Consider the following 24341-nt stretch of genomic DNA (forward strand, 5'->3'; position numbering starts at 1 on the left):
GTCCTTAAGACCATCAAAGCTTCGCGCAGTATCCGAAAGCTCAAGCCACCGTAACAGGTATCTGTCCAGTCGCACAATAAACTGCTCCGGACTTTCGTCAACTTCTGGTTTGGATGCTCTAAATTTTCGACGATAGCCATCTTCGGTAAGGTCATATCTCTTCATTAACGCAATCTTTACCCTGTCATAATCCTTAGCTGCGTCCTCCGATAGACGTGAATACACTTCTAGTGCCCGTCCAGACAACAGAGCACTGAGCTTCGATGCCCATCCATCTTTTTTCCACTTAGCTGTCTCGGCAAATCTCTCGAACCTCTGCAAATACGCGTCCAAATCGTCTTTACCGTCAACAAACGAGGGGAGTTTAGGTGCCTTAGCCCGATCCTCTCTCACTTCAGGACGCCCGTCAGCACTCTCCACAGCCAAACGCGCAATCTCCAACTCATGTTCTCTTTTTGCCGCTTCAATAGCCTCTTTCTGTTTCACAGCAAAAACGCAATATACTCTCTTGCACAGTTCTTCTTACTCTTTTTGTAACTCCTTCTTGAATTGTCCTTTCCTGGTTTCTGTAGTCGGCAAACAAATGAATTCCTCTCCCGGACAGGCCCCCAATGTTACGAGTTCGTGTGTTTTGAGGAAAGGTAGCTTGCAAACTAAACTGAACGCAGGGTTGTCGGAACAACAACAAGAAGATTTATTCCAAAAAATGAACGTAGTTTCCACGAAGTAAAACTCTGAACAACACGTATTCGACAAACTTACACGGCCTCCGCCAACTTGAATAAACACAGCTTCTGTCACACTTGACTAAACACGGCCAACGCCAACTCTCTTCGCTTGTGAAAAACTAGTTAGAAAAACACTCCGCTTGGACTCGTCTACTTATATACTCGGACAATAAACTTCTAGAACTTTCTAAATTAGTAATGAATCTAATTATAGAAAGATTACAAAACACACCGATTTAGAAACGCTTACGTACAAACCTAAATATAAACAAACTACGAACTCTCGCGAAGCTTCGAGACAGTAACACCCTCACATCATGCCTTCGAAAAGCCTTAATACTCAGGCTAGACTGACCTTAACATTCGGTGTAAGAATAGGTTGGTCGTTTGGGGAATAGTGTTATTTGAAACTACTATTGTCCTCATGAGAGGAAGTGCAGGGATTGAGCATAATGAAAAAAATTCAGGGCTTAAACTAATAGGCCATTTCCGAGTTACCTTGCGCCTGTTTCAAAACGAGTCCTCGTCCAAAACCTTTTATATGAAACTGAGTTTGATATAAAGATGGACCTCTAGGCGGAACACATTTTCATATGAATGGTTTTGCATTAAGACTCATTTTCACACAGAAGTAAAAATGGCCTGTTGAAAACGGCTGCTCTTGGATAACGCATGTGTCCACCTTTATAAAATAGAAACCGAAACGTTGATTTTTTTTTTTCCAGCCTGTGAACCACAACGTACGTTAACCGCGAAAAACGGTACACTATACAGCCCTAATTACCCATGTTCCTTTCGCGGGTTGCATTACTGCCGCTGGACCATTGAGCCGCAACTTGGCGGAAGCACTGTCAAAGCGATATGGATAAATTTTAATTCCTTTGAAGTAAATGGCGATCGCCCTTATTGCAGGTGAGATTTATCTTATTATAACAATCAAGTTTAACAATTGCCTCGGCATGCATATGGTATGAACAGCTATAAGCGCCACGTACTGAAAGAACAATAATGTTACCCAAAGGAGTAGAAACTCGCCTATACTCTCGATGGGTCTAAAGGGTGTGTGGTTAAAATCAATTAAAAATTAATCCTCGAAAAGGAACAACACCTTAAACGAAATTTTGAGTTTTGAGGCAGGAATCTGGGCGATTTTTAAGCAAGATTTTGTGTGACCATTTAACCATGGTGTAGTAGCCTAATGTTTATTGAGCTGGACTCCGGATTTAGCGGTTCGTGTTCGAGCCCTGGCCTGTGGTAATTGTGTTACGTGGTTGAGAAGACATTTTTTTTCTCTGAGTACCTACAGCATATTCTTCCAGGAAGGAATAGAATCACTCCCAATCCCTTCATGCTACATGCAGTAACCGGAGATACCTGCTGACCTGATGGCCAATAGGTTTGTGGGAAACTGGTAAGGGCCAAGGTAGGGCCGAGAAGAAGAAATTATAGAATCTGATAAAATTTTGCGACAGTCACCGACATTTTGTGCCAAAAACAATCGCTGAAGTAAAATATTTAATATCTGGAGGGATTCCCATCGAAACGAAAAAGCTGAAACTTCTTTGTACCTCTCTTCAAACAAAGTGTTCGGAGCTTCAAGTTTTGGATCGTGTCATTGTTGAGCTGCTGGAGGATGTCTCAAAGCTCGATTCTGATGTTTCTGAGAGCAGTGAGCTAATATGTGTTATTCAAGAGTGTATAATGGATTTAGAATCTGCACTGGCAGCGCAGGAATCACAAGGAAAATATCAGTAATCGAGTACTTTGGAAAGCGCAGGAACTGCTCAAGGTCACCTGCAGACAGTTTACACGTACGAAAAGCTTCCCAAGCTCGCGATGAAGAAATTTCACGGAAACCCATCGAGTGGTATCCCTTTCGGGAATCTTTCGAGTTAGCAGTTCATGAGAATTCAAACCTGTCTGGAGTGGATAAATTCAACTGTCTAGAAGTCGCTTCTAACAGGCACCGCCCAAAGCAATGTCGCTGGCCTAGCCCTGAAAAGCGCTAATTACGGAAAGGCAGTCGAGTTACTCAAACGAAGATTTGGAAACCGACAGGTTGTGATCTCGAGCCACATGGAGGCGCTCACAAAAATTCTCATGGTTGCATCTATAAGCGAAGTTAAGTGGTTTCGAAGTTTGTACGACACATTTGAGTCACATGTTCGTAGATTAGGAAGTATGGAGATCTCTTCTGAAATGTATGGTTGTTTTAAACACCGATTATCATGCAGAAATTATCGGAGGAATTTAGAATTGCAATCTCACGAAATTTGGAATCGGAAACACGGGATTCGAAAGAAAACGTGAGTGAATCTCACAAGGAATTACAACTGAGAGAACAATGTCTTGTGAACCCTAGGGACGCCAGACCGTCAAACTCGTTTCATAGAGGTGAGTTGCTTCATTCTACGTCTGCTTTGTACTCTGAAAGTGCTAAGAACAAACAGTTTTCTCGTGTGTGGTGCTCGCTTTGCGATCAAGATCATCAGAGCTCTAAATGTAATGTGGTCACAAGTGCTGAGTCTAGAAAGCAAGTTTTGAGGAAGAAAGGCAGATGTTGTCTTTGTCTCAAATCTGGGCATTTGTCACGTACCGGTAACTGTAAAAGTCCTGTGAAATGTTTCAAATCTCAAGGACCCCACCATGTTGCTGTGTGTGATACTTTTGAACACACTGTGAGTGGACCAGAGCAAGTTGAGAATGTTCCTAATGTCTCTACCAGTTTGTATAGGATCAGTACAGAGGGTCCGTGCTGTTGCAAACTCTAACTGCTGAGGTCGCACGTCCAGACTATGACAGTAGTCCACTAAATGTGCGTCTTGTTTTCGATTCATGCAGTCAGCGATCTTACGTGACTCAGACTGTTAACAAAAAATTGCAGCTACCCGTTGTTATTAGAAATTCCCTGCTGATCAAAACCTTCGGAGAATCAGATGCCAGACTACGTACCTGTGAGATGGTTCAAGTTGGCATCAAAACGTTATGCGATGAAACTGTGTACATTCAAGCGTATGTAGTACCAGTGATCTGTGGCCCTTTGACCCAACAGTCCACTGAACTGACTCAGTCTAGCTATCAACATCTCCGTAACCTGCTATTGGCTGACAGAGCTGCTGGTGGAGTGCTAGCAGTCATGCAGTATTCTCGTTGGGGCTGACTACTGTTTGTCCTTGGTAGAAGGTACTATAGTGAGGGGTGCACCATGGGAATCAGTTGCTCTTGCCACAAAGCTAGGATTTGTCCTCTCTGGACCCACTAAGGTCATGTGTGATAATGTCCATGCCAACACTGTTTTGAAGGTTGAATCGAGGGTAATTAATCGTGATGATCTTGCATCAGAAGTGAGAAAATTCTGGGACTGTGAATCCCTTAATGCCAGTCTGGATGACAAGTTTGTTAATGAAGTTGAATTTGTGGAAGCAAGATATCAAGTGGGACTACCATTCAGGGAGGATCCTGACCTCCTTCCTGATAATTTTGCTTTGTGCAAATCAAGGTGGATGTCACAATTAAGGTGCCTGATTGTTAAGCCTGATGTGTCCAGGCAGTATAATGATGTCATCCGAGAACAGCTGAAACAAGGGATCATTGAACCTGTAGATCAAGGAACTACATATGGTGTTGGCAACGTGTATCACACCCCCTATCATGAAGTGATTCGTGTTAATACCGGAAAACCACAAAGCTGCGCGTGGTTTATGATGCCAGGGCTAAAGAACAGAGTACCACACCTAGTCTTAATGATTGTCTTTATGCTGGCCCACCACTGTCTTCCCTCATTTACGACATCCTTTTGAGGTTCCGCGTTCATAAAGTGGCCATCTCAAGAAACAGAGAAAGCCTTTCCGAACATTTCAGTTGACCCAAGGGATCTTGACTATCTTCGCTTCCTGTGGGTCGATGATATCGGTAGCAAACACCAAAATCTCCAAGTTTACAGATTTGCATAAGTCGCCTTTGGCATTTCCTCAAGTCTCTTCTTGTTGAATGCAACTATTGGTCATCATCTAACCTCCACTGATATTCCTGGAGAATTTGTTGAGTGTGTGTTGAAGAGCCTGTATGTGGACGATTTTGTAGGTGAAGACTCTGATGATGTGGCCCCAGTTGTTCAAACGATGGATAGCGCTATCTGCCGGATAACACTCTATCCAGTGGATAAGTAATAGCGAAACCAATTGCGCTACCCAATGGATAGTGATTTATCCGGTGGATGTTCAAGAATCTGAAATCATCTTTCAAGAGTGGAGGCTTTAATATGCGAAAGTGGGTGATTAATTCTACACTAGTTCACAAAAGAATTGAACAACATGAAAGAGTCTCCTCTTGAAGCTGAAGTTTCAACCAAGCTTGTTGAAGAATGTAAGATTCAAGACGAAGATCATATCGTCTCAAGTTGTCAGTTCAGGGCGAAAGGTAACCCCTGCAGTGTGAGGTGTAAAGTACTTGGAATTGGATGGGACACTGAAAGTGACATGTTCTCGCTGAACTTGGCCTCTCCAATGGAAACAAACAATGGTTGCACTATAACAAAGAGAAGTATTCTCACAGCGACGAGCAAGCTGTATGAAGATAATCTACCAGTCTCTTTGTAAGAAGATAGAAGGTAGAAGTTATGCAGTTCCTTATTCCCCACCGCTTCCCGAGTTCCTGTTAAGTGACGAGTTTGCTTTCTCCCGTGTTGGAGTGCACTTAAAGGGGGAGGAATGAACAATGTTTACATAGCCTTATTCACATGCGCTACAATCCGATCTGTTCATCTTAAAATTGTGCCAAGTCTGACAGCGGAAAGTTTTGTAAAGGCCCTCACTCGATTTAAGGGAAGAAGGGGAATCCCAACCTTGATTGTCAGTGACAACCTTCAAGGACGCAAGGGTGCAGGCCTATTGCCAGCGTGAGAGTAAAAAATGGAGGTTCAATGTTTAAGCAGCCCCTTAGTGGGGTGGTTTCTTTGAACGTCTTTTGAAGTCTGTCAGGTTAAGCTTAAATAGTGTCTACGCAATGCGCGATTGAATTATGACGAACTGTCTACTACTCTTGTAGAAGTGGAAGCAGTCTTGAATTCACTTCCGTTGACTTACCTTTATGATGAGTTCGAGGAACCCCTGGCGCCATCTCACCTAGTCATAGGCCAAGAAATTTTGTCGATGACATCAAAGAACTATTCCATTGATGATGGACATACCCAGGAAGCGCTTTCAAGGAGAGCAAGGTTCTTGCAGCGTATCCTCGATCATTTCTGGAACCGCTGGCGAGCAGAGTATCTCACACAACTTAAAGAACAACATCGTTGTTCTAAGGGAGTTAGCTCACTCCATAAGGTTCAAGTGGGAGATGTTGTATGCATATATGAGACGACGATCCCAAGACAGCTGTGGCGACTTGGAGAGGTTCAAGGCTTACTTCCTGGTCCTGATGGCGAAGTTCGAAGTGCAGTGGTGAAAGTTAAGTCCAGCAACTTGCCCTCGTCAGAATGGAGACACCCACTGCAGAGGCTCTGGAAGTGAAGCTGAATACGCTGTTCCTATTACAGTTGTGAGAGACGAAGATGTCCCAGCAGTTTTTGTAAATTCTAGCTAAGAAACCTTTCTAAAGTGATGTGTACGAGTATTTTTGTAATAAGTTTGTTTGTCATGAGATTTTCTTAATTTTGAACTTTGATTGGTTAATGTCATGAATCATCGAGGGCGAGTGTGTGGAAAACTGGATCCTACCACTGAACATTGAACTCTTGCGTTGTTCTTCGATGTGATCTTGAAAGTAGTCTTGAAAGAAATGTGACTACTTATTTCTATATACAAAGTTGTGTTATTGCGTACGGTTCTTGCAAAAGGTTGAAACGCAGACTTTAACCTACCTATATAACCGTGATAACTTTTTTCTTCTACCCAGATCAAACAACTGGCTTCGCGTGGCGACTGGAGAAGAAACCCAGTACAATAATGACACCTTATTATGCGGTTACATAGAGCCTTTTTCTCTTGTTGTTCACGGCGACCAATCAGAGTTGGCACTTCAATATACGAACACATATCGCTATTCAAATGGCTTTTCAGTCTGGTATCTTGGACTTGAAGACCCCTTGATAGGTATCAAACAAATCTATATATCTATCTAGTTATTCTAAAGAGTAGCGCCAACATAGATGAAGCTATTAGATTTTACGTGGTAAGGGACCAGGGAAACTTTGTTTCAAGAATTCCTAGATAGTTGTTTTTTCTCACAATAATTGATCTTGCTCGCTTTATATTTGAGATACCTCATTTAAGTAATTACCTATTTTTTTTCTGACAGATACTGACCTATCATCATGGCAACTGTTAGTTCACAACATTACGTCATCGTCAGCGGCCGTGGAGTGGGAAGCTTTTCCTCTCAATGTATCGATTTCCCACTTTATGGTGATGTTCACGGAGGAAAACACAAATATATCTGTTTTGTTCAAAGTCTGGTCTTTGTACGATCGAAATTATTTTGTAAACAAGCTGTTAAAGCCAAACCGAGTGTATGAATTCCAGGTACTTGCGTTCACGGTAGGCGTCGAGAATGTCACTTATTCCACTAAAATCCAAACCATCACGACTGGAGAAGAAGGTGAGGACCGCGTGGCAACAATCTAAAGTTTTATGTTTGTGTAAACTTACTTTTACAAGCTGAAAATTAGCCAGTTGACTCTAAAAAATTTCGTAATGATGGAAATAAAGCCATAAAAATTGTTGTGGTGTCGGCGGGATTCAGAAAATGAGATCACTGTTGCTCTAAACTGACTCTTCGACTAGGATAGAAGAGAGCGTGCTCTAGGCATTATGGTGGTAAATTGCCTCAAGGAAGATATGAAGAGCAAAGCTGCGATGCAATGTTGAGCCAGTTGACACTCATGTTATACAAGCTTGCTCCCTTATTTCTGCGTAACCCAGTAGCTAGGGCAACGGTAATGGAATCCAAACTACAGAACGACAACCTTCTCTCCAACAACAACAACAACAACAATAACAAATAAACAAAAGTATATGACATATCAGTACAATGATAACAACAAAAACATGCAATAATGAGTGAATCCCTGAATCTTGCACCCTCACTAAGTCGTCCAATCGATAGCGCAACGGTAATGGATTCAAAACTTAACAACGACAACAATCAGTCAATCAATCAATCAATCAATAAATCTATGCCATAACAAAATCAACAACAAATAATCAAAACAGCCTTACATATTGCTTCTTTCAGCTCCTAGTGGGGCACCTACAAATGTGCGGGTAAGGAACTTCCAACCAAATGAGATTTTGGTACTTTGGGATGCGGTCAAGCCACAGTATACGAATGGCCAGATACAAGGCTACACAGTCCACTACAGAAATTATGATTACTACTACTACTTCTACTATGGGGATCATGCAAAAAACGTTACCATTAACGACCCAAACGTGTTCCAGATGGTGCTGCGTGGTTTGAATGGAGGGAGCAAGTACCAAATAGCGGTTTCTGCTTTCACTTCAGTGGGTGAGGGACCTCGGTCGCCGTGGATCTCATTCGTAGTCGGTGAGTGTTGGCAAATAGTGTCGGGTAGACTTGACAAGTTCAGCCGTTGACCTTGGCTTGTCAAGGTCAAACAAAATCATTTGTCCAGCCAATGTATTGTCGGAGAAAGGAGAATCAAGTAAGAAGAAATTCGGAATGAGTTTGGGTATGTTTGTCCTTTTCTTTATACATTTTAAAGGCTAGCAATGGGTCCTTAGGGAATCCCTTATTTAGCCTAGGGGTGGGGTGGGCGCATAAACGAAGCATTCAAGCTCTGGTAGTAAAACTTTGTTTCAAGTCTTTAATAAATATTTTCGGGGAACATTTTGGTGTGTCAATTGCATGGTCATGTCACCTGAAGTCTATATGGCAAACCTGTTTGCAATCTGTGTTTTTCCAATCAATTTTGGGGCTGTCCTTACTTCTTGAAAAAGCTGAATTACCCTTGCACACGAACGAAAGGAAAGCCCTGGGTTAAGACATGCAAATCAATTGAAGTATTAAAGTGCAAGCAAACGTTTATCAAGGTCATCAAGCAAAATAAATCTTAGCGAGGTAAATTTAAAAACTGCTTTTAAATCGCTTTCTGACTTGTCTCTATGACAAAAAACCAATTTCTTTACAAGCTCTGCAGAAAAATGAATATGAATTTAGAAAGACAGTTTTTAAGTACCTTTGCATTATATTTTGCTTTATAGGGTTGTGGTGGTAATTTTAACAAAGCGTCCCCCAAAACCATATAAACTGATTTTTTTTTTTAAATCAGTTTAGTAACAACTGTAAAAACCCGTCATGTACCTACAATTTGAAAGAAGCTGCGATCAAAATCGCTATGTTTGCCCATTTTAAAGAGTATAACGGAAATCATAAAAATTTTAAGAGTTATATGGTTTTGGGGGACGCTGTATCAAAATTAGAGACGCCTGTATGGATTTTGAACCATGTTTCAAGGTCCATAACTTGGTCTCTGTTCACCCTAAAAGCACCATACCTGGCCAAATGACCAAATGAATCTCAACATGATCTTTCATGTGGTAGTGTAAGTTTATCGATTAGTTAAAATTTGAAACTAGCCCCAGTTCCTTGCTGAATTTCGGAACGGCCAATTAGCTCTAACAAATGTGTATTCTGCATATACCGCCACATCCCAAAAAGATTTCCCTTCATCCGACTCATAGATAGGTTTTGGTTTCACGGGTGAGTACCAAGGAAGGAAACTTTCCACCAACTTGAAGAATAATATCTTCAGAGCAGCATTGTGTCGGTCCAAATACTTTGATTAAGCAAATGTAGAACATCCTGACAAAATGTGTGGAAGTGTCTCTTCTTCTTTACCACACAGCCCACAGCTTACGTCTCCCTGGCTTGTTTTGGTCTTCTGTGTTGTTTACACTTAAGTTGGCAAGAGTTGTTTATAGAGTTCGGTCATGCCTGCAACTGTATGGGTGGGTGCCGATGGGTAACCCTTCATCCATGCAAAACACGCATCTTGACTAAGTTCTTCATCATTCCAACGCGAAGTGAATAACCGCTCATGCCAATTCTCTGCCTTTATCGTCTCCTGTAGCTTATCTATCATTGTACGCTTCAAGTGTTCTTTGATCTCCGTTCCCCAACTTCTACCTTTGGTCTTCTAGCTAAAGTAAGTGAAGGATTTGGATACCTAAGAGATAAACTTATCTCAAATTCCTACGCATATTTGTGTGCTTTATTATTATTATTATTATTATTATTATTATTATTATTATTAGTATTATCCATATCATTATCATTATCATTATCATCATCATCATCATTATCATTATCATTATCATTTGCAAAAACCAGTTAAGTCTCTCGCATGTTTTCGGCTCATGTTATCGCCAATACGATTACAGCAACAACGCATCAGTGTGGGTGAAAAATTTCGCCAAGATGTCTGCACCTTGCATATTGAAGGGTCACTTTCTTTAAAATGATGTCGAAAAGTGAAAACCCACAAGTTGCATTTTCATTGAAGGAAATCGACATATATTATTACTCGTACTCGATAAGTCTTAAAGAAAGTGTGCGCATTTGTCACAAATGCACACACTTTTATCTTTATACTGAATTTATTAACAAAGCTTAAAAAATTGAAAGACCTCAAAATTGGACAGGACATTACAAAATAATTAAACGTCTGAACGTGTGAGCCAAAGGGCCTCTGCTGGCACGACGTCTGGGTGACCCCTCAAATGGTCTTAATGACCCCCCACTTGAAAAAAATAACTAGAACGCTGCAGTTCAATACCACCCAATTCAGTTTTTTTCGTGTTTGTGTAACACTTACCACTGGCAACCCACTGTAAGCTTCATGCAACGTCTGGTTTTATTTTTAAGTAATTTAGAAATCTGAACGGGTACGACAGCCGCAATTAAGAGGCAATAGATCGAATATTAATTCTTGAATATTAATTAGCTGAACCTCCCAAATTTTTCAAGAAGGGATACATCTCTGTTTGGGCATTTTTCATATTAGAAGAACTAAACATGACTTCTAGTGTTGTGAATTACCATGTTTAATAAAGTTGTGTCAATGTAAAGTGTACTAGTTTTAAAATACATGTTTGTCTATTTGCTGAAAGGACTTGAAAAGGGAGCTGAACCTCCTCCTCCTCCTCCACCTGCCGAAGAACCGCGAACACCATCCAACGAGGAGAGAAGCCAGTCTGTCGAGTTGCAGATACTGGGGTTAAATGTGTCTCAGGTTGGATAATATTTTCGTTTTGAATCAACATGCCTTTGAATTCCCTGGGGAACAAAGGGTCGCCACCCCTTGAACTAACATGGTTCTGGGAAATCCTCTCCATCTCGGTCCTTGTCTTAAGCTGCCTTCACTTCAGCGTCAACGCTTCTGCACCAGGTCTGTTTTGGTCGGCCCACCTTCCGCTTCCCATGTGGACTCCATTCAAGGGCTTGTCTGGTGACGTTAGAGACAGGCTTGCAGAGCGTGTGACCGATCCATCCCCATTTTTAACCGCGCGGCCATGGGCCGAGCGTGGTTCTTGCTCTGCACGTTGCTTATTACCCGCGCGGCCATGAGCCGAGCGCAGTTCTTGGTCTGCACGTTGATGTTTATTCGCCAAAAGCTGTTAAAACGTTAATGTACTTAAAATTTTTGAATATTCCACTCTTCATTTAATACAAAATATATTGCTTTTTGTGTTATTGAAGCGTTTGATTAGAAGCGAGTATCGAATACATAAAAAGCCATTACGTCATTCTTGAAATGCGTCGACGTTTCAACTTTTATTGGTAGGGAAGTAACCACTGTACTAAACATAACCGTAGATAACGTAATTCTTGAATTATATGACTCGTGTGACTACTTTGCAACCCCTTTGCTCGTGTAAAAAAATAATTAAATTTAATCGTGATTTTTAAGAAAAATAGCTCTAAGTTGTTAATAGTGTTATTCTCGTATCGTTCATATCCATACAAATACGAAAAAAGGTCCAGATTAATTAAGACCATTACGTCATCGGATATTTCATAACGGCTACGACCGATGTTGCAATCGGAGTGTTTACAACGGCTATAAGTGACGGTGCAATAAGATCGTGTGCAGTCGTTGTTGTGAGTTGTTGCGCTAAAGGTTGATCAGGTGATTTTGTGTCTACAGTAATCAATGAATCATTAAGGACTGCTATGGAATATGCACTACGTTGCGACTATAGTGGTAAGAAGACAGCTAAATTTTTAATGCGCGTTTATAAGATCTAAAAGATCTTGTTTTTTTGTTTTGTCGGCGAGCTGAACCAAACTTCCACTCGGTCACATAGTCAGTGGGACTTCCAGTCACGCAACTTATGATGTTTAATCGCCAAAAAGCTGTAAAAACGTTAATGTACTTAAAATTTTATGAATAGTCCGCTCTTTATTTAGAGCAAAATATATATATTTTTGTGTTATTGAAATATGTCATCATAACTTTTAAGAAAGAAAGCTAAGACTATTACGTCATAGAGATTTCACAACAGCTATGACTGATGGTGCAATCGGAGATTTGACAACGGCTATAAGTAATGGTGCAATAAGTTTGTGTGCAGTCGTTGTTGTCAGATTCATCAGGTGATTTTGTGTCTATAGTCATCAGTGAATCAACAAGGAATGCTTTGGAATGTGTACTACGTTGCGACTATAGTGGTAAGAAAACAGATAAAATTTAGTTTTGTTGGTGAGCAGACCCAAAATTCTACTCGGTCATATAGTCAGTGGCACTTCGAATCACGCAACTTATGATGTTTATTCGCCAAAAGCTGTTAAAACGTTAATGTACTTAAAATTTCATGAATATTGCACTCTTTATTTAGTACAAAATATATTGCCTTTTAGTGTTATTGAAGTGCTTGATTGGAAGCAAGTATTGAATACATAAAAGGTCATTACGTCATCCATTGAATGTGTCGATGTTGCAACTTTCATTGGTAGGGAAATAACCACTGTGCTAAAGATAGCTGTGGATAATGTAATTCTTGAATTATGGGACTTGTGTGACTACTTTGCTACCCCTTTACTCAATGTAAAAAAACAAGTAATCGTGATTTTTAAGAAAGAAAGCTGTAAGTTGTTAAGAGTGTTATTGTCGTATCGTTGATACCCATACATATCCGAAGAATGTTCCAAATTAATTAAGACCATTACGTCATCGGAGATTTCACAACGGCTACGACTCATGGAGCAATCGGAGTTTTCCCAACGGCTATAAGTGATGGTGCAATAAGATCGTGTGCAGTCATTGTCAGTTGTTATGCTACAGATTGATCAGGTGCTTTTGTGTCTACAGTCATCAGTGAATGTGCACTACGTTGCGACTACAGTGGTAAGAAAAAAAGATAAATTTTTAAAGCACGGTTATGAGATCTAAAAGATCTTCTTGTCGTTTCTTGGTCTCGGACTCGATTGGGGCTTGTCTGGTGCTATCCTACGGTTGTTTATTTGAGATGACTTCCGGCCACTTGATGTTGAGGATGTTCCTGAGACATCTGTTAATAAATGTCTGGAGTTTGTGGGTCTTTGTTACCCGTTGGTGTTTAAGATCCGGATCTTGTTGTGAAGCGAGAAAGCTGTTGATCTCCAGATTGGCCGTAGGGTGTTGAAGGCCTGTCTTGCTTTGTTGATTAGGAACTTGATGTCTCCGTCTGTGCCCCCATCCTTACTGACTACACTGCCCAGGTAAACAAACTTGTCGACTTTGATGCTTTCTTGGTGTAGTCGCACTGGGTCTTGCTTTTTGTTGTTCACCCTCATGACCTCCGTCTTCCCGATGTTGATTTGGAAGCCAGTCTTCTCCTCTTCTTCTGCAACACCGCATAGCTTTTCTTGATCGGCTTGATATCTGTCGGAGAGAAGGCTGATGTCGTCTGTGTAGTCCAGGTCTTCCAACTGCTTCGTGAAAGTCCACTGTATTCCAGTTCTCCTGCCTGCCGTGGCCTGCCGCATTATCCAGTCGACCACAACAGGAAGATCGTTGGCGACAACAGACATCCCTGACGAACGCTGGTTTGTACGAAGAAGCGGTCCGTCCACTTCCCATCATCAAGATTCATTGACTGTTTTGGCGGTACTGTCCACAGCCTTTTATTTTTATTCATTCGCCGAACGCGCGGATAGAATCGAGAGAGAACTGGCCCCTGCGCAAAATCGGGAGACTTGAAGCTTTCGCGCTCGTGCACGCTTCGTACGCTAGTCTACTTCGGCGGGAGTTACCCGTTTGCTTTTTTAAGTAGAATGTCCCTTACAACTACTTTGTCAAGCAAACATGGAATGCTGAATAATTTTTAGTCCTTATCCCGAAGAAACGTTTCCCAGATTAGCAGATCATTTTGTTACAACGTCTCGCTACGTGAACGTGAAATGAAAATTTGCGATACTGAGTAAAGAAAACACTTTGCGCTATATAATTGTCCCAGTCACAACATGTGCCTCGTTTAAGAGATCTGTCTTGGGTATTCTTTGCTATTCCTTTTCAGTGGAACCAGCCTCTACAAGCAGCATTCAAGGCTGCAGTTGCAACAGCAGCAACGAAGCACTGCTCAGAAACGGATGACTGCAGATCTACACCTACCAGGTACATTTTTCTGCTTTTTCTGTTTTTCCATTCACTTTCCTGTTCCTTCTGTTTCTTCTTTCCCTCATTTGTTTTGTTCCTTTTTAAATTTCCCTCATTCATTTTATTTCTTCTTTCCCTTACTTGTTTTGTTCATTTTAAAATTTTCTATTACTGTGAAATCATGACAAATACCGTTATTGATGTACTGTTGACGATCCCAAACGAAGCAAAGTTTTAAGCGTACTGTTCATCCTCATTGTTTAAACGTCGTTCCGGGAGAAGTAAAGTAGCTCCGTTTGAATAAGGTTAGGGCTTTCAGACTTGCTCGCGCGAGCCAAGCTTTTCTTTGCCTTACATCAATATTAACATCGCTTGTTGAGTTAAGGAAAAAATAAAAAATGACTAAAAAGATAACTAAATAACCCGCCAAAGACTTCTAATGTTATCTTTCTTAAGATTCTGCAAAGCAGTGGTATTTTTGACACCTTTAAGCAAATTTTACGTTTGCTAGTGTTTCCCAGATGTCTACTGTAAATGCACATTTTTTTACAAAAACGACCAGGAAAAAGATAAAAAAGGCAAACAAACAAAAAGCAACAGACAATTTAAAATTATAGTTACTCGGTGATGTGGTAGTTCATGTTTCCTTTTTTTTATGGCTTGTTCAGTGCTCGCCGTAAGAGGGCAGCTTCCTTCATCATCTTCACAGAAGACCAAGTTCACATTCTTCCAGGCTACCCAAAACAGATCTTTATGGATCCTCTACTGGCAAGCTTAGCATTTTACTTGCAATTTCCACCCGGAACTTCCAATGTTGACGCTATCACGAAAGACAACCTCGTTTCCGTCGTTAAAGGGTCTATGGCAGACATTTCAAACTCCATTAATGGCAGCATTTCGAGCGTGCAAACCCTCGTCGCTGAAACGTCAACAATAGTAACATCAACAGTAGCTCCATCTAGGCCCATTGAGAAGGCCTCTTACAAGATGCCTTACATCATTGCGGGCTCCGTTGCTGGCGGTCTGTTGGTCATTATCATTGCTGTTATAATCATACTGAAATGCAGTAATCCAAAGAACAGGTACGACAAGACTGGTGATCTTTACCCCATTTGTTATATTTATTACGAGAAATCAGTCAATGAAAAAATAACGATTTGATGCCGGCCTAAGAACAATCGAATAATTTTTGTACAATTTTCTGCTTCGTGTCCTGGTAGGCTCGGAAGTGTTATGGTAATTGCATTAGAAAACGGGTTGATCCCTAAATGGACGAATGAGTTATTGTCTTGAGCAAGCTACTTTTCTCTCGAAGTGCTTTTCTACACTCCAGGAAAGGAGATGAAGTATAGATAACCAGTGGCCTGATCAAATCAATTGAAATCAGTTAATTAAAGTCAAAACGTGGAATAAGAAATGTGGGTCAAAATGCATCCTACGACTACAAACTAAAATGTATATAAAATGCACGTTGCTTGGCAACGGGCTAAAGGACGACAACTGAAAATCAGAGTCCAAGGCGGGAATCGAACCTCCGACCTCCGTAACACCGGTCGATTGTTCTACCTATGAGCTACTAGAACTCACTGAAGAGCTGCTGTAGGTCGTTCAGGACCTAGATAGATTTAGATATAACTAGGCGATTCAGGATCTAGATAAAACAACCTACAATACGAGACATATTTAGTTGGAACACTTAGCGAATGGTCCAGAATCATCGTGTTACAAGATCGTAGCTTATACCACATCCCCCTTCCCCCAATTCAATGTTGTGTCAGAATTTTTCGGGCGACTACTAGTAGTTGTGGAAATCAACATTGGAGGAAGGGGGAAACGGGGATGGGTGTTCCAACAAATGCGACGAGTATTGTAGCTCTCCAGTAAGTTCCAGTAGCTCAATGGGTAGAGCATTCGATCTGTGTTACGGAGGTCAAAGGTTCGATTCGTGCCTGGGACTATGGCTTTCAGTTGCCCTTTCGTCCGTTGCCAAGCAACTTGCCTTCTTTATAAAATTCCCACGGGCTACACCTTTCCATCATTGATGAATAAACTGAAATGTCTATTGTTTAAGAAGATATAAATTGAGAGATTTACATGCTTAAGATTCATAATTTGATTATTAATCCCTTTATTTTCCTGTTTTGCATAATGTTTAAAAGAATTCCCAAGCGCATTACCGATTCTCCACAAGACAAATCGAAGGTGGAAATGGAAGTCTTTCCTGGATCCATCAATGATGGATACAACAGCGACCAGCCAAAGTGAAAGAATGAAAACCGTATCCGAAGAAGCAACACGTGTTTGTTAAAGGCAGAAAATAATGATAAAAGGTCGAACTTAATTTTAAAGGTAAATAATCCATCAGCGTTGCGCGGCGTAATTTTAAATAATAGGGCGATTTGATTGTAATTTTAGTTTTTTTTTTTTTTTTTTTTTTTATAACGGTGTGAAGGACTGTGTCCACTGCAGTAGTTGCATTTCGAACGCGGATGTCTGCAAATTTAGATTCCATTGTATACCGCCTGGTTATCTATCTCGCTCTGCAAGATTGTCAAATGAGGAACCATGAAATTTACTAGGAGCAAATATTAGAGACCTTTAGATTCTAGGACGAGTACAAGAACGAGTACGAGATTTGACTGCCCGTTTTAGCGAAAATACTGAGAACATTTATAACCCGGACGATTAATCTTGCTCTTTGTTAGCAGCATAGGTTGCTCGGTTATTCTTATTGCTGGTAACTGAGCCTTTTCCTGATCGAAAAAATGCCAAAACCGCTACCGTTTTGGCGACTTGTTTTGACGCGACGACATTTTTGCAAAACCTCGAACTAAAATGACAACGGTGTCAAGTTTTTGCTGCCAAAATGGCGCTGGTTTGCGGGCGCTCACGGTTGTTTTATGAGAAAAATTCATATTCGTAGCCGTTCTCGTACTAGAATCTAAAACTCTCTATTACCATAAAATGTTGCTGCGGAGACAAGTAATTGCTACATTTGCATATCGCCTCCACTATGTCTGCTACAACCATTGTTTTACCTGACAAAGACATCTGCTCGTTAGCTCCCATTCCCAATTGTCAAAAGAAAACGATTAGCGACTTAAGTTTTATCTATTTGCTGTTTGTTAAGAATTTGGACATGTGTCATCTAGTTGTCAGAAATAATTTAACGCTTATTAATTAGTGTGCCCATGCATGATCATAATATGAGACGATTTTACGTTTATGTAGTATAACGATTGGCCAACGAAATGTTCTCTCACTCGAGCAAAAACACTTCAGTCACTGAGGCCCGTTTCAAGGATCGAACTTTTCATGTGCCGAATCTAATGCAAATGAACGAACACAATAGAATTTTTCTCATTTGCATTAGATTCGGCACATGAAAAGTTCGACTTTAGAAACGAGCCGGTGTCCCAGTCTGAGGTTAAAAGTTTGACCTTAACATGACATCAGTTTCCCATTTATTGTTTCAAATGGCTAATAAAAGTCTCCCTAATAAAATTGTCCTTTTGGTTTGTTCAGTGTACAGCCCCCATACCCGCCCCCTTTCTATATTCATTATTCGGTCTCTCGTTCCCCATGCATCTCTCGTGAGTTCCGCGGGATTGTTTAGAGCATCGTTCCCTCAGTCCCCCTATGTGGTGCGGATTCTTGGGTGTTTAGGCAATCATGACAGATATATTGCAAACAAGAATATTTTTAGGAGAATTCTCAGGACTTTCTGGCCGAGAATCCTCTCCAATGAAGAACTTTTCGTCAAAGCAAACACCGCTATCAATTGAGATAAGAAGGAGGAAGTGGAGGCAATGTTAAAGTACCTGTGTATTATAAACTTACATGGCCAATAATTAAAAGGTATCAGGATATGAGCTTTAACCTGAGTATAATTTATTAAAAAGTAGAGCTAACATTGTCTGCCTGGTACCTGGCACACGTTGTTTGAAAAATTGACCTGAGAAAGTAGAACTAAGCCTCACAATCTCGATGACTAATTTGGCTTTGAGGTGGGCAGACACGAGGGGTCATGTTGCAGGGACATGCGGGCAAAGGTCATCAGCTGCAGAATGCAGATGTGTTGTCACGGCGTCCTTGCTTTGAAACAAATTGCACGCCTTGTCAGCGTCAAGAGGAAAAAGAGTTACCTGGAGACGGCAAAGGAAGTAGGCCAGCTGACACCTTCCCAGTTGTCAGAGAGCTGCACTCGAAGTCTGCCATCACTGGGAAAGAAGAATTGAAGGACGAGGAACTGTTAGGAAGCCAACAGTGGACACCATCACAATTCTGTACCTCTCAGATGGCAGACAGATCAATGTCCCACATCGTGAAATGGAAGGATGCAGGCAGCCGCCCCGAATGGCCTGCTATTGCCCACCTTGACTCGACTACAAAGGCCTACTGGGCCTCAGTGGGAATTCCTGGCTCTCAGGGAGGGTGTGCTGTACCACAACAAAGGAGACTTTTGTCTGATTGGTTGATGGTTTTTCTTGTACTCAGGTTTTTTCACACGCGCGCGCGCGAAGTAACAAACAAGATGGCGGCCAAGATGTCTTATTCGATCACTTGCTGCAGGGATTTTTGTGGCAGCAGCGACGTATACACGTTTTCTTCTTTCGGAATAGCGGTATTTCAGTTTTTCAGGAAAAATTAACAATTTTTGTGCTCATGGCTTGAGAAAAATGTAGCAAGCTTGTGTTTGATCTTGATTTAAAAGAAATAGTTTTGAACCTCTCAATGATGACTTCAATTAGGCATTTACATTACTTTACCTATTCTCGTGCAAATGCTGCAATTTTGCTCGTACTTTTAGTTAATAAAAAACCCGATTTTTTCATTTTCTGACCATTTTACCCACTTAACACCCTGTAAATAGCAATTTGTTTAAATTATATATTATTTGGAGAGGAAACCTCTGCAACATGGCCCACTGAAACACTGTAGGGAAGACATTGTTTACCTATTGTCATTAATGTGCCAACCAGAGGCTCACTGGCTGTTGAAACAAAGGGTCTTTTGTTCCTGTGGTTTGCACATCAATGCTTGTCAACAGATATCTTCCCTATTATCTATATGTAGATGAACTTCAAACTCACATTAGCTCTGAACAAGAGAAAGTGAGGGGACAGAGAGGGAGGCTCCCGGTCCAGCCCTTGGGATATGTCATGTCCACGAAAGTTATTTTTAGACGAGCGGAGGTCTTCCGAGACGTCCGCATGCAGGCCAACCTCGGTCCGATGTTTGAAAGAAAATAAATATTCATCAGCCTGCCACGTGCGCCGTCATTTTCTCTTTTCACTAAGAACCTGAGAGCGAGGCAAGACTGCATGCGGACGTCTCGGAAGACAGACGTCCGCTAGAGCAAAGACTTCCGCTCGTCTAAAAATAACTTTCGTGGACATAACATATCCCGGCCAACGCCCTGAGCTTCCCTCTCTGTCCCCTCATTTTCTCTTGCATCTAAACTATCAAGATTTATTAACTTTAAATTTAACGAAAACTAAATATCTTATCTTCAATCCTCATCAGAAAGTAAATTTCAACTTACTTCCTTCATTAACTTTAGCTGGTCAATGTCTTGAGCAAGTTTCAATCTTTAGATATTTGGGTATGATATCTATATTGGACATCACCTTTCCTGGCATGATCATATTCATTATATTTGTAACAAAGTTAATAAATTTATATTAACATCATCATTACGGTTAACCCTAACCCTAACCCTAAACCCTAACCCTCACTTTATGAGCTTTAATACCCAAACAAATGAATAATTTATTTAAAATAGAAATCAGAGTCTTTCTTTTTTTTTAGTACAGTTGACTATATGCCATTTATTTCTAGTGGTGGCATTGTGCATGTGATTGTTCTCTGTAATATTTTCGGCTTTTAAAATTCCTGTGGTAAGCAGTTTTATGTAATGTAAATAGTACTTCGCCTCAGATGAGCAAATTTGGTGCAAATAATAAATAATTTAATTATGAACCATTGTCAATCTCCATGTTTTTTCCCTGCAAAATTAGTTTATGATGTATCCACACTGATTGGGATTTTTTTAAATTTATTGCAAAGCGTCGAAACTCACTAGGCAAGATATCGCTGGGTAGCATTAAGGAGACGTCCGATCAAACAACTGGCTCGAAGTGACAGATTTCAATAGGACAATGGGCTCAATTTGCTGGTCGCTTGCGCGCGCCTTGCCACTTTTAAATTTACACTGTTTAACTCAAATTATTCTTATGATATTTGTGTTTCGGCTGTTAAAGGCGATTCCCGTATCACGAATTATTTTCTAAGATTTGGCCACGAGAACGCATGAGCTGCCGACTTGAGTCTCGTTCTCCGAGTTAGAATTTCTTGTGCACGTCATTTCATCAACTTGAAACTTTCGCAGCTTAGGGCAATATGACAATATAGAAATTGAAAAAAGCTTCAAATTTAATGCTTTCTCAGTGGTTTTAATTTTCAGACGTTAAAGTTTGCCAAGTCAACGACACAATGGGGCAGAGTGAGATGATATCGTAACAAGATTTGAGCCACTTTGTAGACAACACCGTATCACACAAAACCTGCTGTGTTGAGCCTTGCCACTTTAAATGAAAATTTCTTTACACAAATCTTTTGTTTGGTTGTTGGGCTTACTGCAGCAAGCGGGAATTCCCGTATCACGGCCTATGACAAAAGTCTCAAATAAGGGAATCAAAATATTTTTTGGCAAGAAATTTAAATAATCTGGAGCACTCGAATAGAAAAGTTTGAAATTTGAGTAAACCTGGCCGAAAGGCGGTGAAAATTATGCAAATTAGGGCATTTTCAAAACACTCGCATAAAACAACGGAAACTTGTTTTTACCTCAAGTTTACAGGATTTGTTACACATTTCTTAAAGTTACTTGCAACCTACATTTTATTTAGATATACGCTTTCTTTTCCATTCTTTCTACCCTCGAACAGAAGGCAATGTTTCGTACTTTGTTGACACCGTGAATTTTACAGTATTTTAGAAGGCTGTAACATCGGGGGCATATAAAATTAGCGCTTGTAAAGGGGATTTTTTAAAAGAGCAACTCTTCCTGTTTGTCACGGTAATTTTTGCTTTTTTGGCCCGCTTAAAAGCGAATGTGCAAGATAATAATCTATGGGGGTGACCTTTGACACAGTTTGTAATTTTAACAATTGTTTACTTACATGGATCGCGCAATGCATTTACTCAAAATTCAACGTTTTTGTCTCAAATGCTGCTTTTATTCACCTATAAACTGACTTTTCTTTTACCATAATAAGGTCCCTGTCGTACGTTTCGACGTTTTAAGCAACCTAAATAGCACTAAAGTGCTAAATTAACGTTGAATAACAAGATTATAAAAATGTCGGCGAGATCAGAACAAACTCCTGGATGAAGAGCAAGGAAAAGCCTAAACGATTCGATAAAGTTTAATATTTACTCAGTAGATCTCCAATAATGTCTCCTATCAACTTTCCTACTGGAAAAATTGGTTTAAAAAAAAAATAACGTAACATCATTGTGTCCAAAAGTTTGCACAATTTTCTGTAAAGTACCTACTAAATGACAGGCGACAATAAAGAAGCAAATCGTATTCATGGGAATTCAGATTTATAGGAACCCGTAGCTTCTGTTACTTCGGCTGAGTTACCTATGACCGACTGATCTCTGCTGAGAAATGTAGAAAAAACGCTGTTAGTTGTTTGCACTCACTGCATTTCAGGCAATTTGCATCTATTTCAATCAAAATGTTTTCGTGTGTTCTTGCAGGAAGTGCAAGCTGGGAGAAAAGAAAGGCGCTTTAGTTACTTTTGAAGAAAACAGGTTTACTAAAAAGAAGGTCAAATGGCCAAAATATTGCAACAAAATTTAGGTTTGATATCTTTGACCCGAAAGAATGTTGTTTGGTGAGTATTTGTGAGTAAATCCGACTTTCTCGGTTTGCGTAAGGGCGCGTGGCCATTATCACACTACAATTTAAAGTGCCCCTGTGATCAAAAAAACCACTTCCTTTTTTCCTTCAGATTTTGAAAGTGTGTTTGCTTAACACCTGACCGGCAAAATTTTGAGCTTTGATTTTTATCCAAAGGCCGATTACTTTGAGTATAAGTTTTGGATTTCACGGTCCGCCATTACTCACGTTCAAAACTGACCGATTGGACCTCAGACGGTTGGATCCAGGGAAAAGTGACGTCAGAGGCTCACTAGCTTAAAATTTCAGCGTGTGAACGCAGCTTATTATATATGCAAAGCGTGAGTTTAACCGTTATACTACAAAGGCCTACTGGGCCTCAGTGGGAATTCCTGGCTCTCAGGGAGGGTGTGCTGTACCACAACAAAGGAGACTTTTGTCTGATTGGTTGATGGTTTTTCTTGTACTCAGGTTTTTTCACACGCGCGCGCGCGAAGTAACAAACAAGATGGCGGCCCAAGATGTCTTATTCGATCACTTGCTGCAGGGATTTTTGTGGCAGCAGCGACGTATACACGTTTTCTTCTTTCGGAATAGCGGTATTTCAGTTTTTCAGGAAAAATTAACAATTTTTGTGCTCATGGCTTGAGAAAAATGTAGCAAGCTTGTGTTTGATCTTGATTTAAAAGAAATAGTTTTGAACCTCTCAATGATGACTTCAATTAGGCATTTACATTACTTTACCTATTCGTGCAAATGCTGCAATTTTGCTCGTACTTTTAGTTAATAAAAAACCCGATTTTTTCATTTTCTGACCATTTTACCCTTTTAAGGACGTTCGCGCTAATTGTTTGTGCGCAACGTTACTGCGCAGGTAACGCGACTGTAATATGTCACGTATTACTTCGAGCATTAGTGAAGTTGAGGTTTTAAAACCTTTGCAAAAACCGTGGACGATAAGTCTTGCACAGCGTTGGATCAGAGAAGATCGTGATCAGTCAAAATTGCTTTTAAATATTTATGAAAGTCAAGTAGACTACTGCACGACTGATATTCGCGAGGTTTTATCAGTCGTGCACTCAGTCTACTTGACTTTCATACAAATTTTTCAAGCATCAGTTAAAATAAAATGGCGACAAAAACGCCGAGGAAAAAATTCCAGGCCGGCAAAAGAATGGCACATCTATTTCCGAATCATCATGAAACTTCAAAGAGAAGTGAGCGGGAGGATGGAAAAGCTCTGGAAAAGGTAGCTGATCGAGTAGACTAGTGGCTGAAAGTTTGGAAAACTCGAGGACGAACCGTTGCGTAAATTTAATGGGGCTGTTTCTTTTTAATGTTTTTATTACGAACTTAAGTTCAAAGTGAATGCATGTTTTTAAAGTTCTTTTCCTTTACTTTCGTGAAAATTGAGCAGTATTTTCGTCCTCGTCCGCTTGAATAGTGCGGACCTGCGTGGAAACAATCAGCGATTGAATTTCAGAAAAAAACACACTCCAGAGGATGAGCATGACGGCAATGGAGAGATATTATACAAAAACACCAACCAAATGAAGATGACCCCTGCTTAAAACTTCGTTGCTATGCTCGAGAAAGGTTTTTTTTTTCGGTAAAAACCTTTCATCTCTTCAACGATCGATCCTTCTTGGGTTCCAGTCCTTGCCCGACAGGTCACGCAAAAGCGTGACAAACGAACTTTTCCAAGAGCTTTGCAAAATCACATCGATTTTTACTCGTTCAGATCATCGGTGACCCCTTTTTTAAATCATGAATCACTTACTTTACTTACTATCTACAAAATATGATGAAATGAAAAAATTCTCACCGTAAGAAGTTATCCTTTTTTTAACATTTTTCTTTCCTCGTGCCATCGAATTCTGGTAGTGGTTGCAACGGATAGAGCTTGCGAAAACGCTCGTCGAGGATGAACTCTACTGTTTACCACATCCCTAGCGGCATACAATTATCTAAAAATCTCACTCCTAAAACCTATGCACGGACTTTCACTCCAACAGTTTATTTTTTATGATTTTCGATGGATGAGCAGATGAGCCTACATCTCGCTATTATGACCGATTTCTCGAAATTAAAGGCATTTTTCCAC

General features: G+C 40.5%; 1 protein-coding gene across 1 annotated transcript in view; it reads left to right on the forward strand.

Moving 5' to 3' along the window:
* Positions 1-18897, forward strand: part of LOC138056102 (uncharacterized) — a 36261-nt gene extending 17364 nt beyond the window's left edge. The window contains exons 8-15 of the mRNA XM_068901938.1: positions 1454-1640; positions 6624-6820; positions 7026-7325; positions 7962-8273; positions 10859-10980; positions 14246-14343; positions 14994-15407; positions 16485-18897. Coding sequence (XP_068758039.1) covers positions 1454-1640; positions 6624-6820; positions 7026-7325; positions 7962-8273; positions 10859-10980; positions 14246-14343; positions 14994-15407; positions 16485-16590 — 1736 coding nt within the window. The 3' untranslated portion in view covers positions 16591-18897. The remainder of the gene's footprint in view (positions 1-1453; positions 1641-6623; positions 6821-7025; positions 7326-7961; positions 8274-10858; positions 10981-14245; positions 14344-14993; positions 15408-16484) is intronic.
* The last annotated feature ends 5444 nt before the right edge of the window (positions 18898-24341 follow it).

Source organism: Montipora capricornis, chromosome 7, assembly GCF_036669925.1.
Source record: "Montipora capricornis isolate CH-2021 chromosome 7, ASM3666992v2, whole genome shotgun sequence".
Classification (NCBI taxonomy): domain Eukaryota; kingdom Metazoa; phylum Cnidaria; class Anthozoa; order Scleractinia; family Acroporidae; genus Montipora; species Montipora capricornis.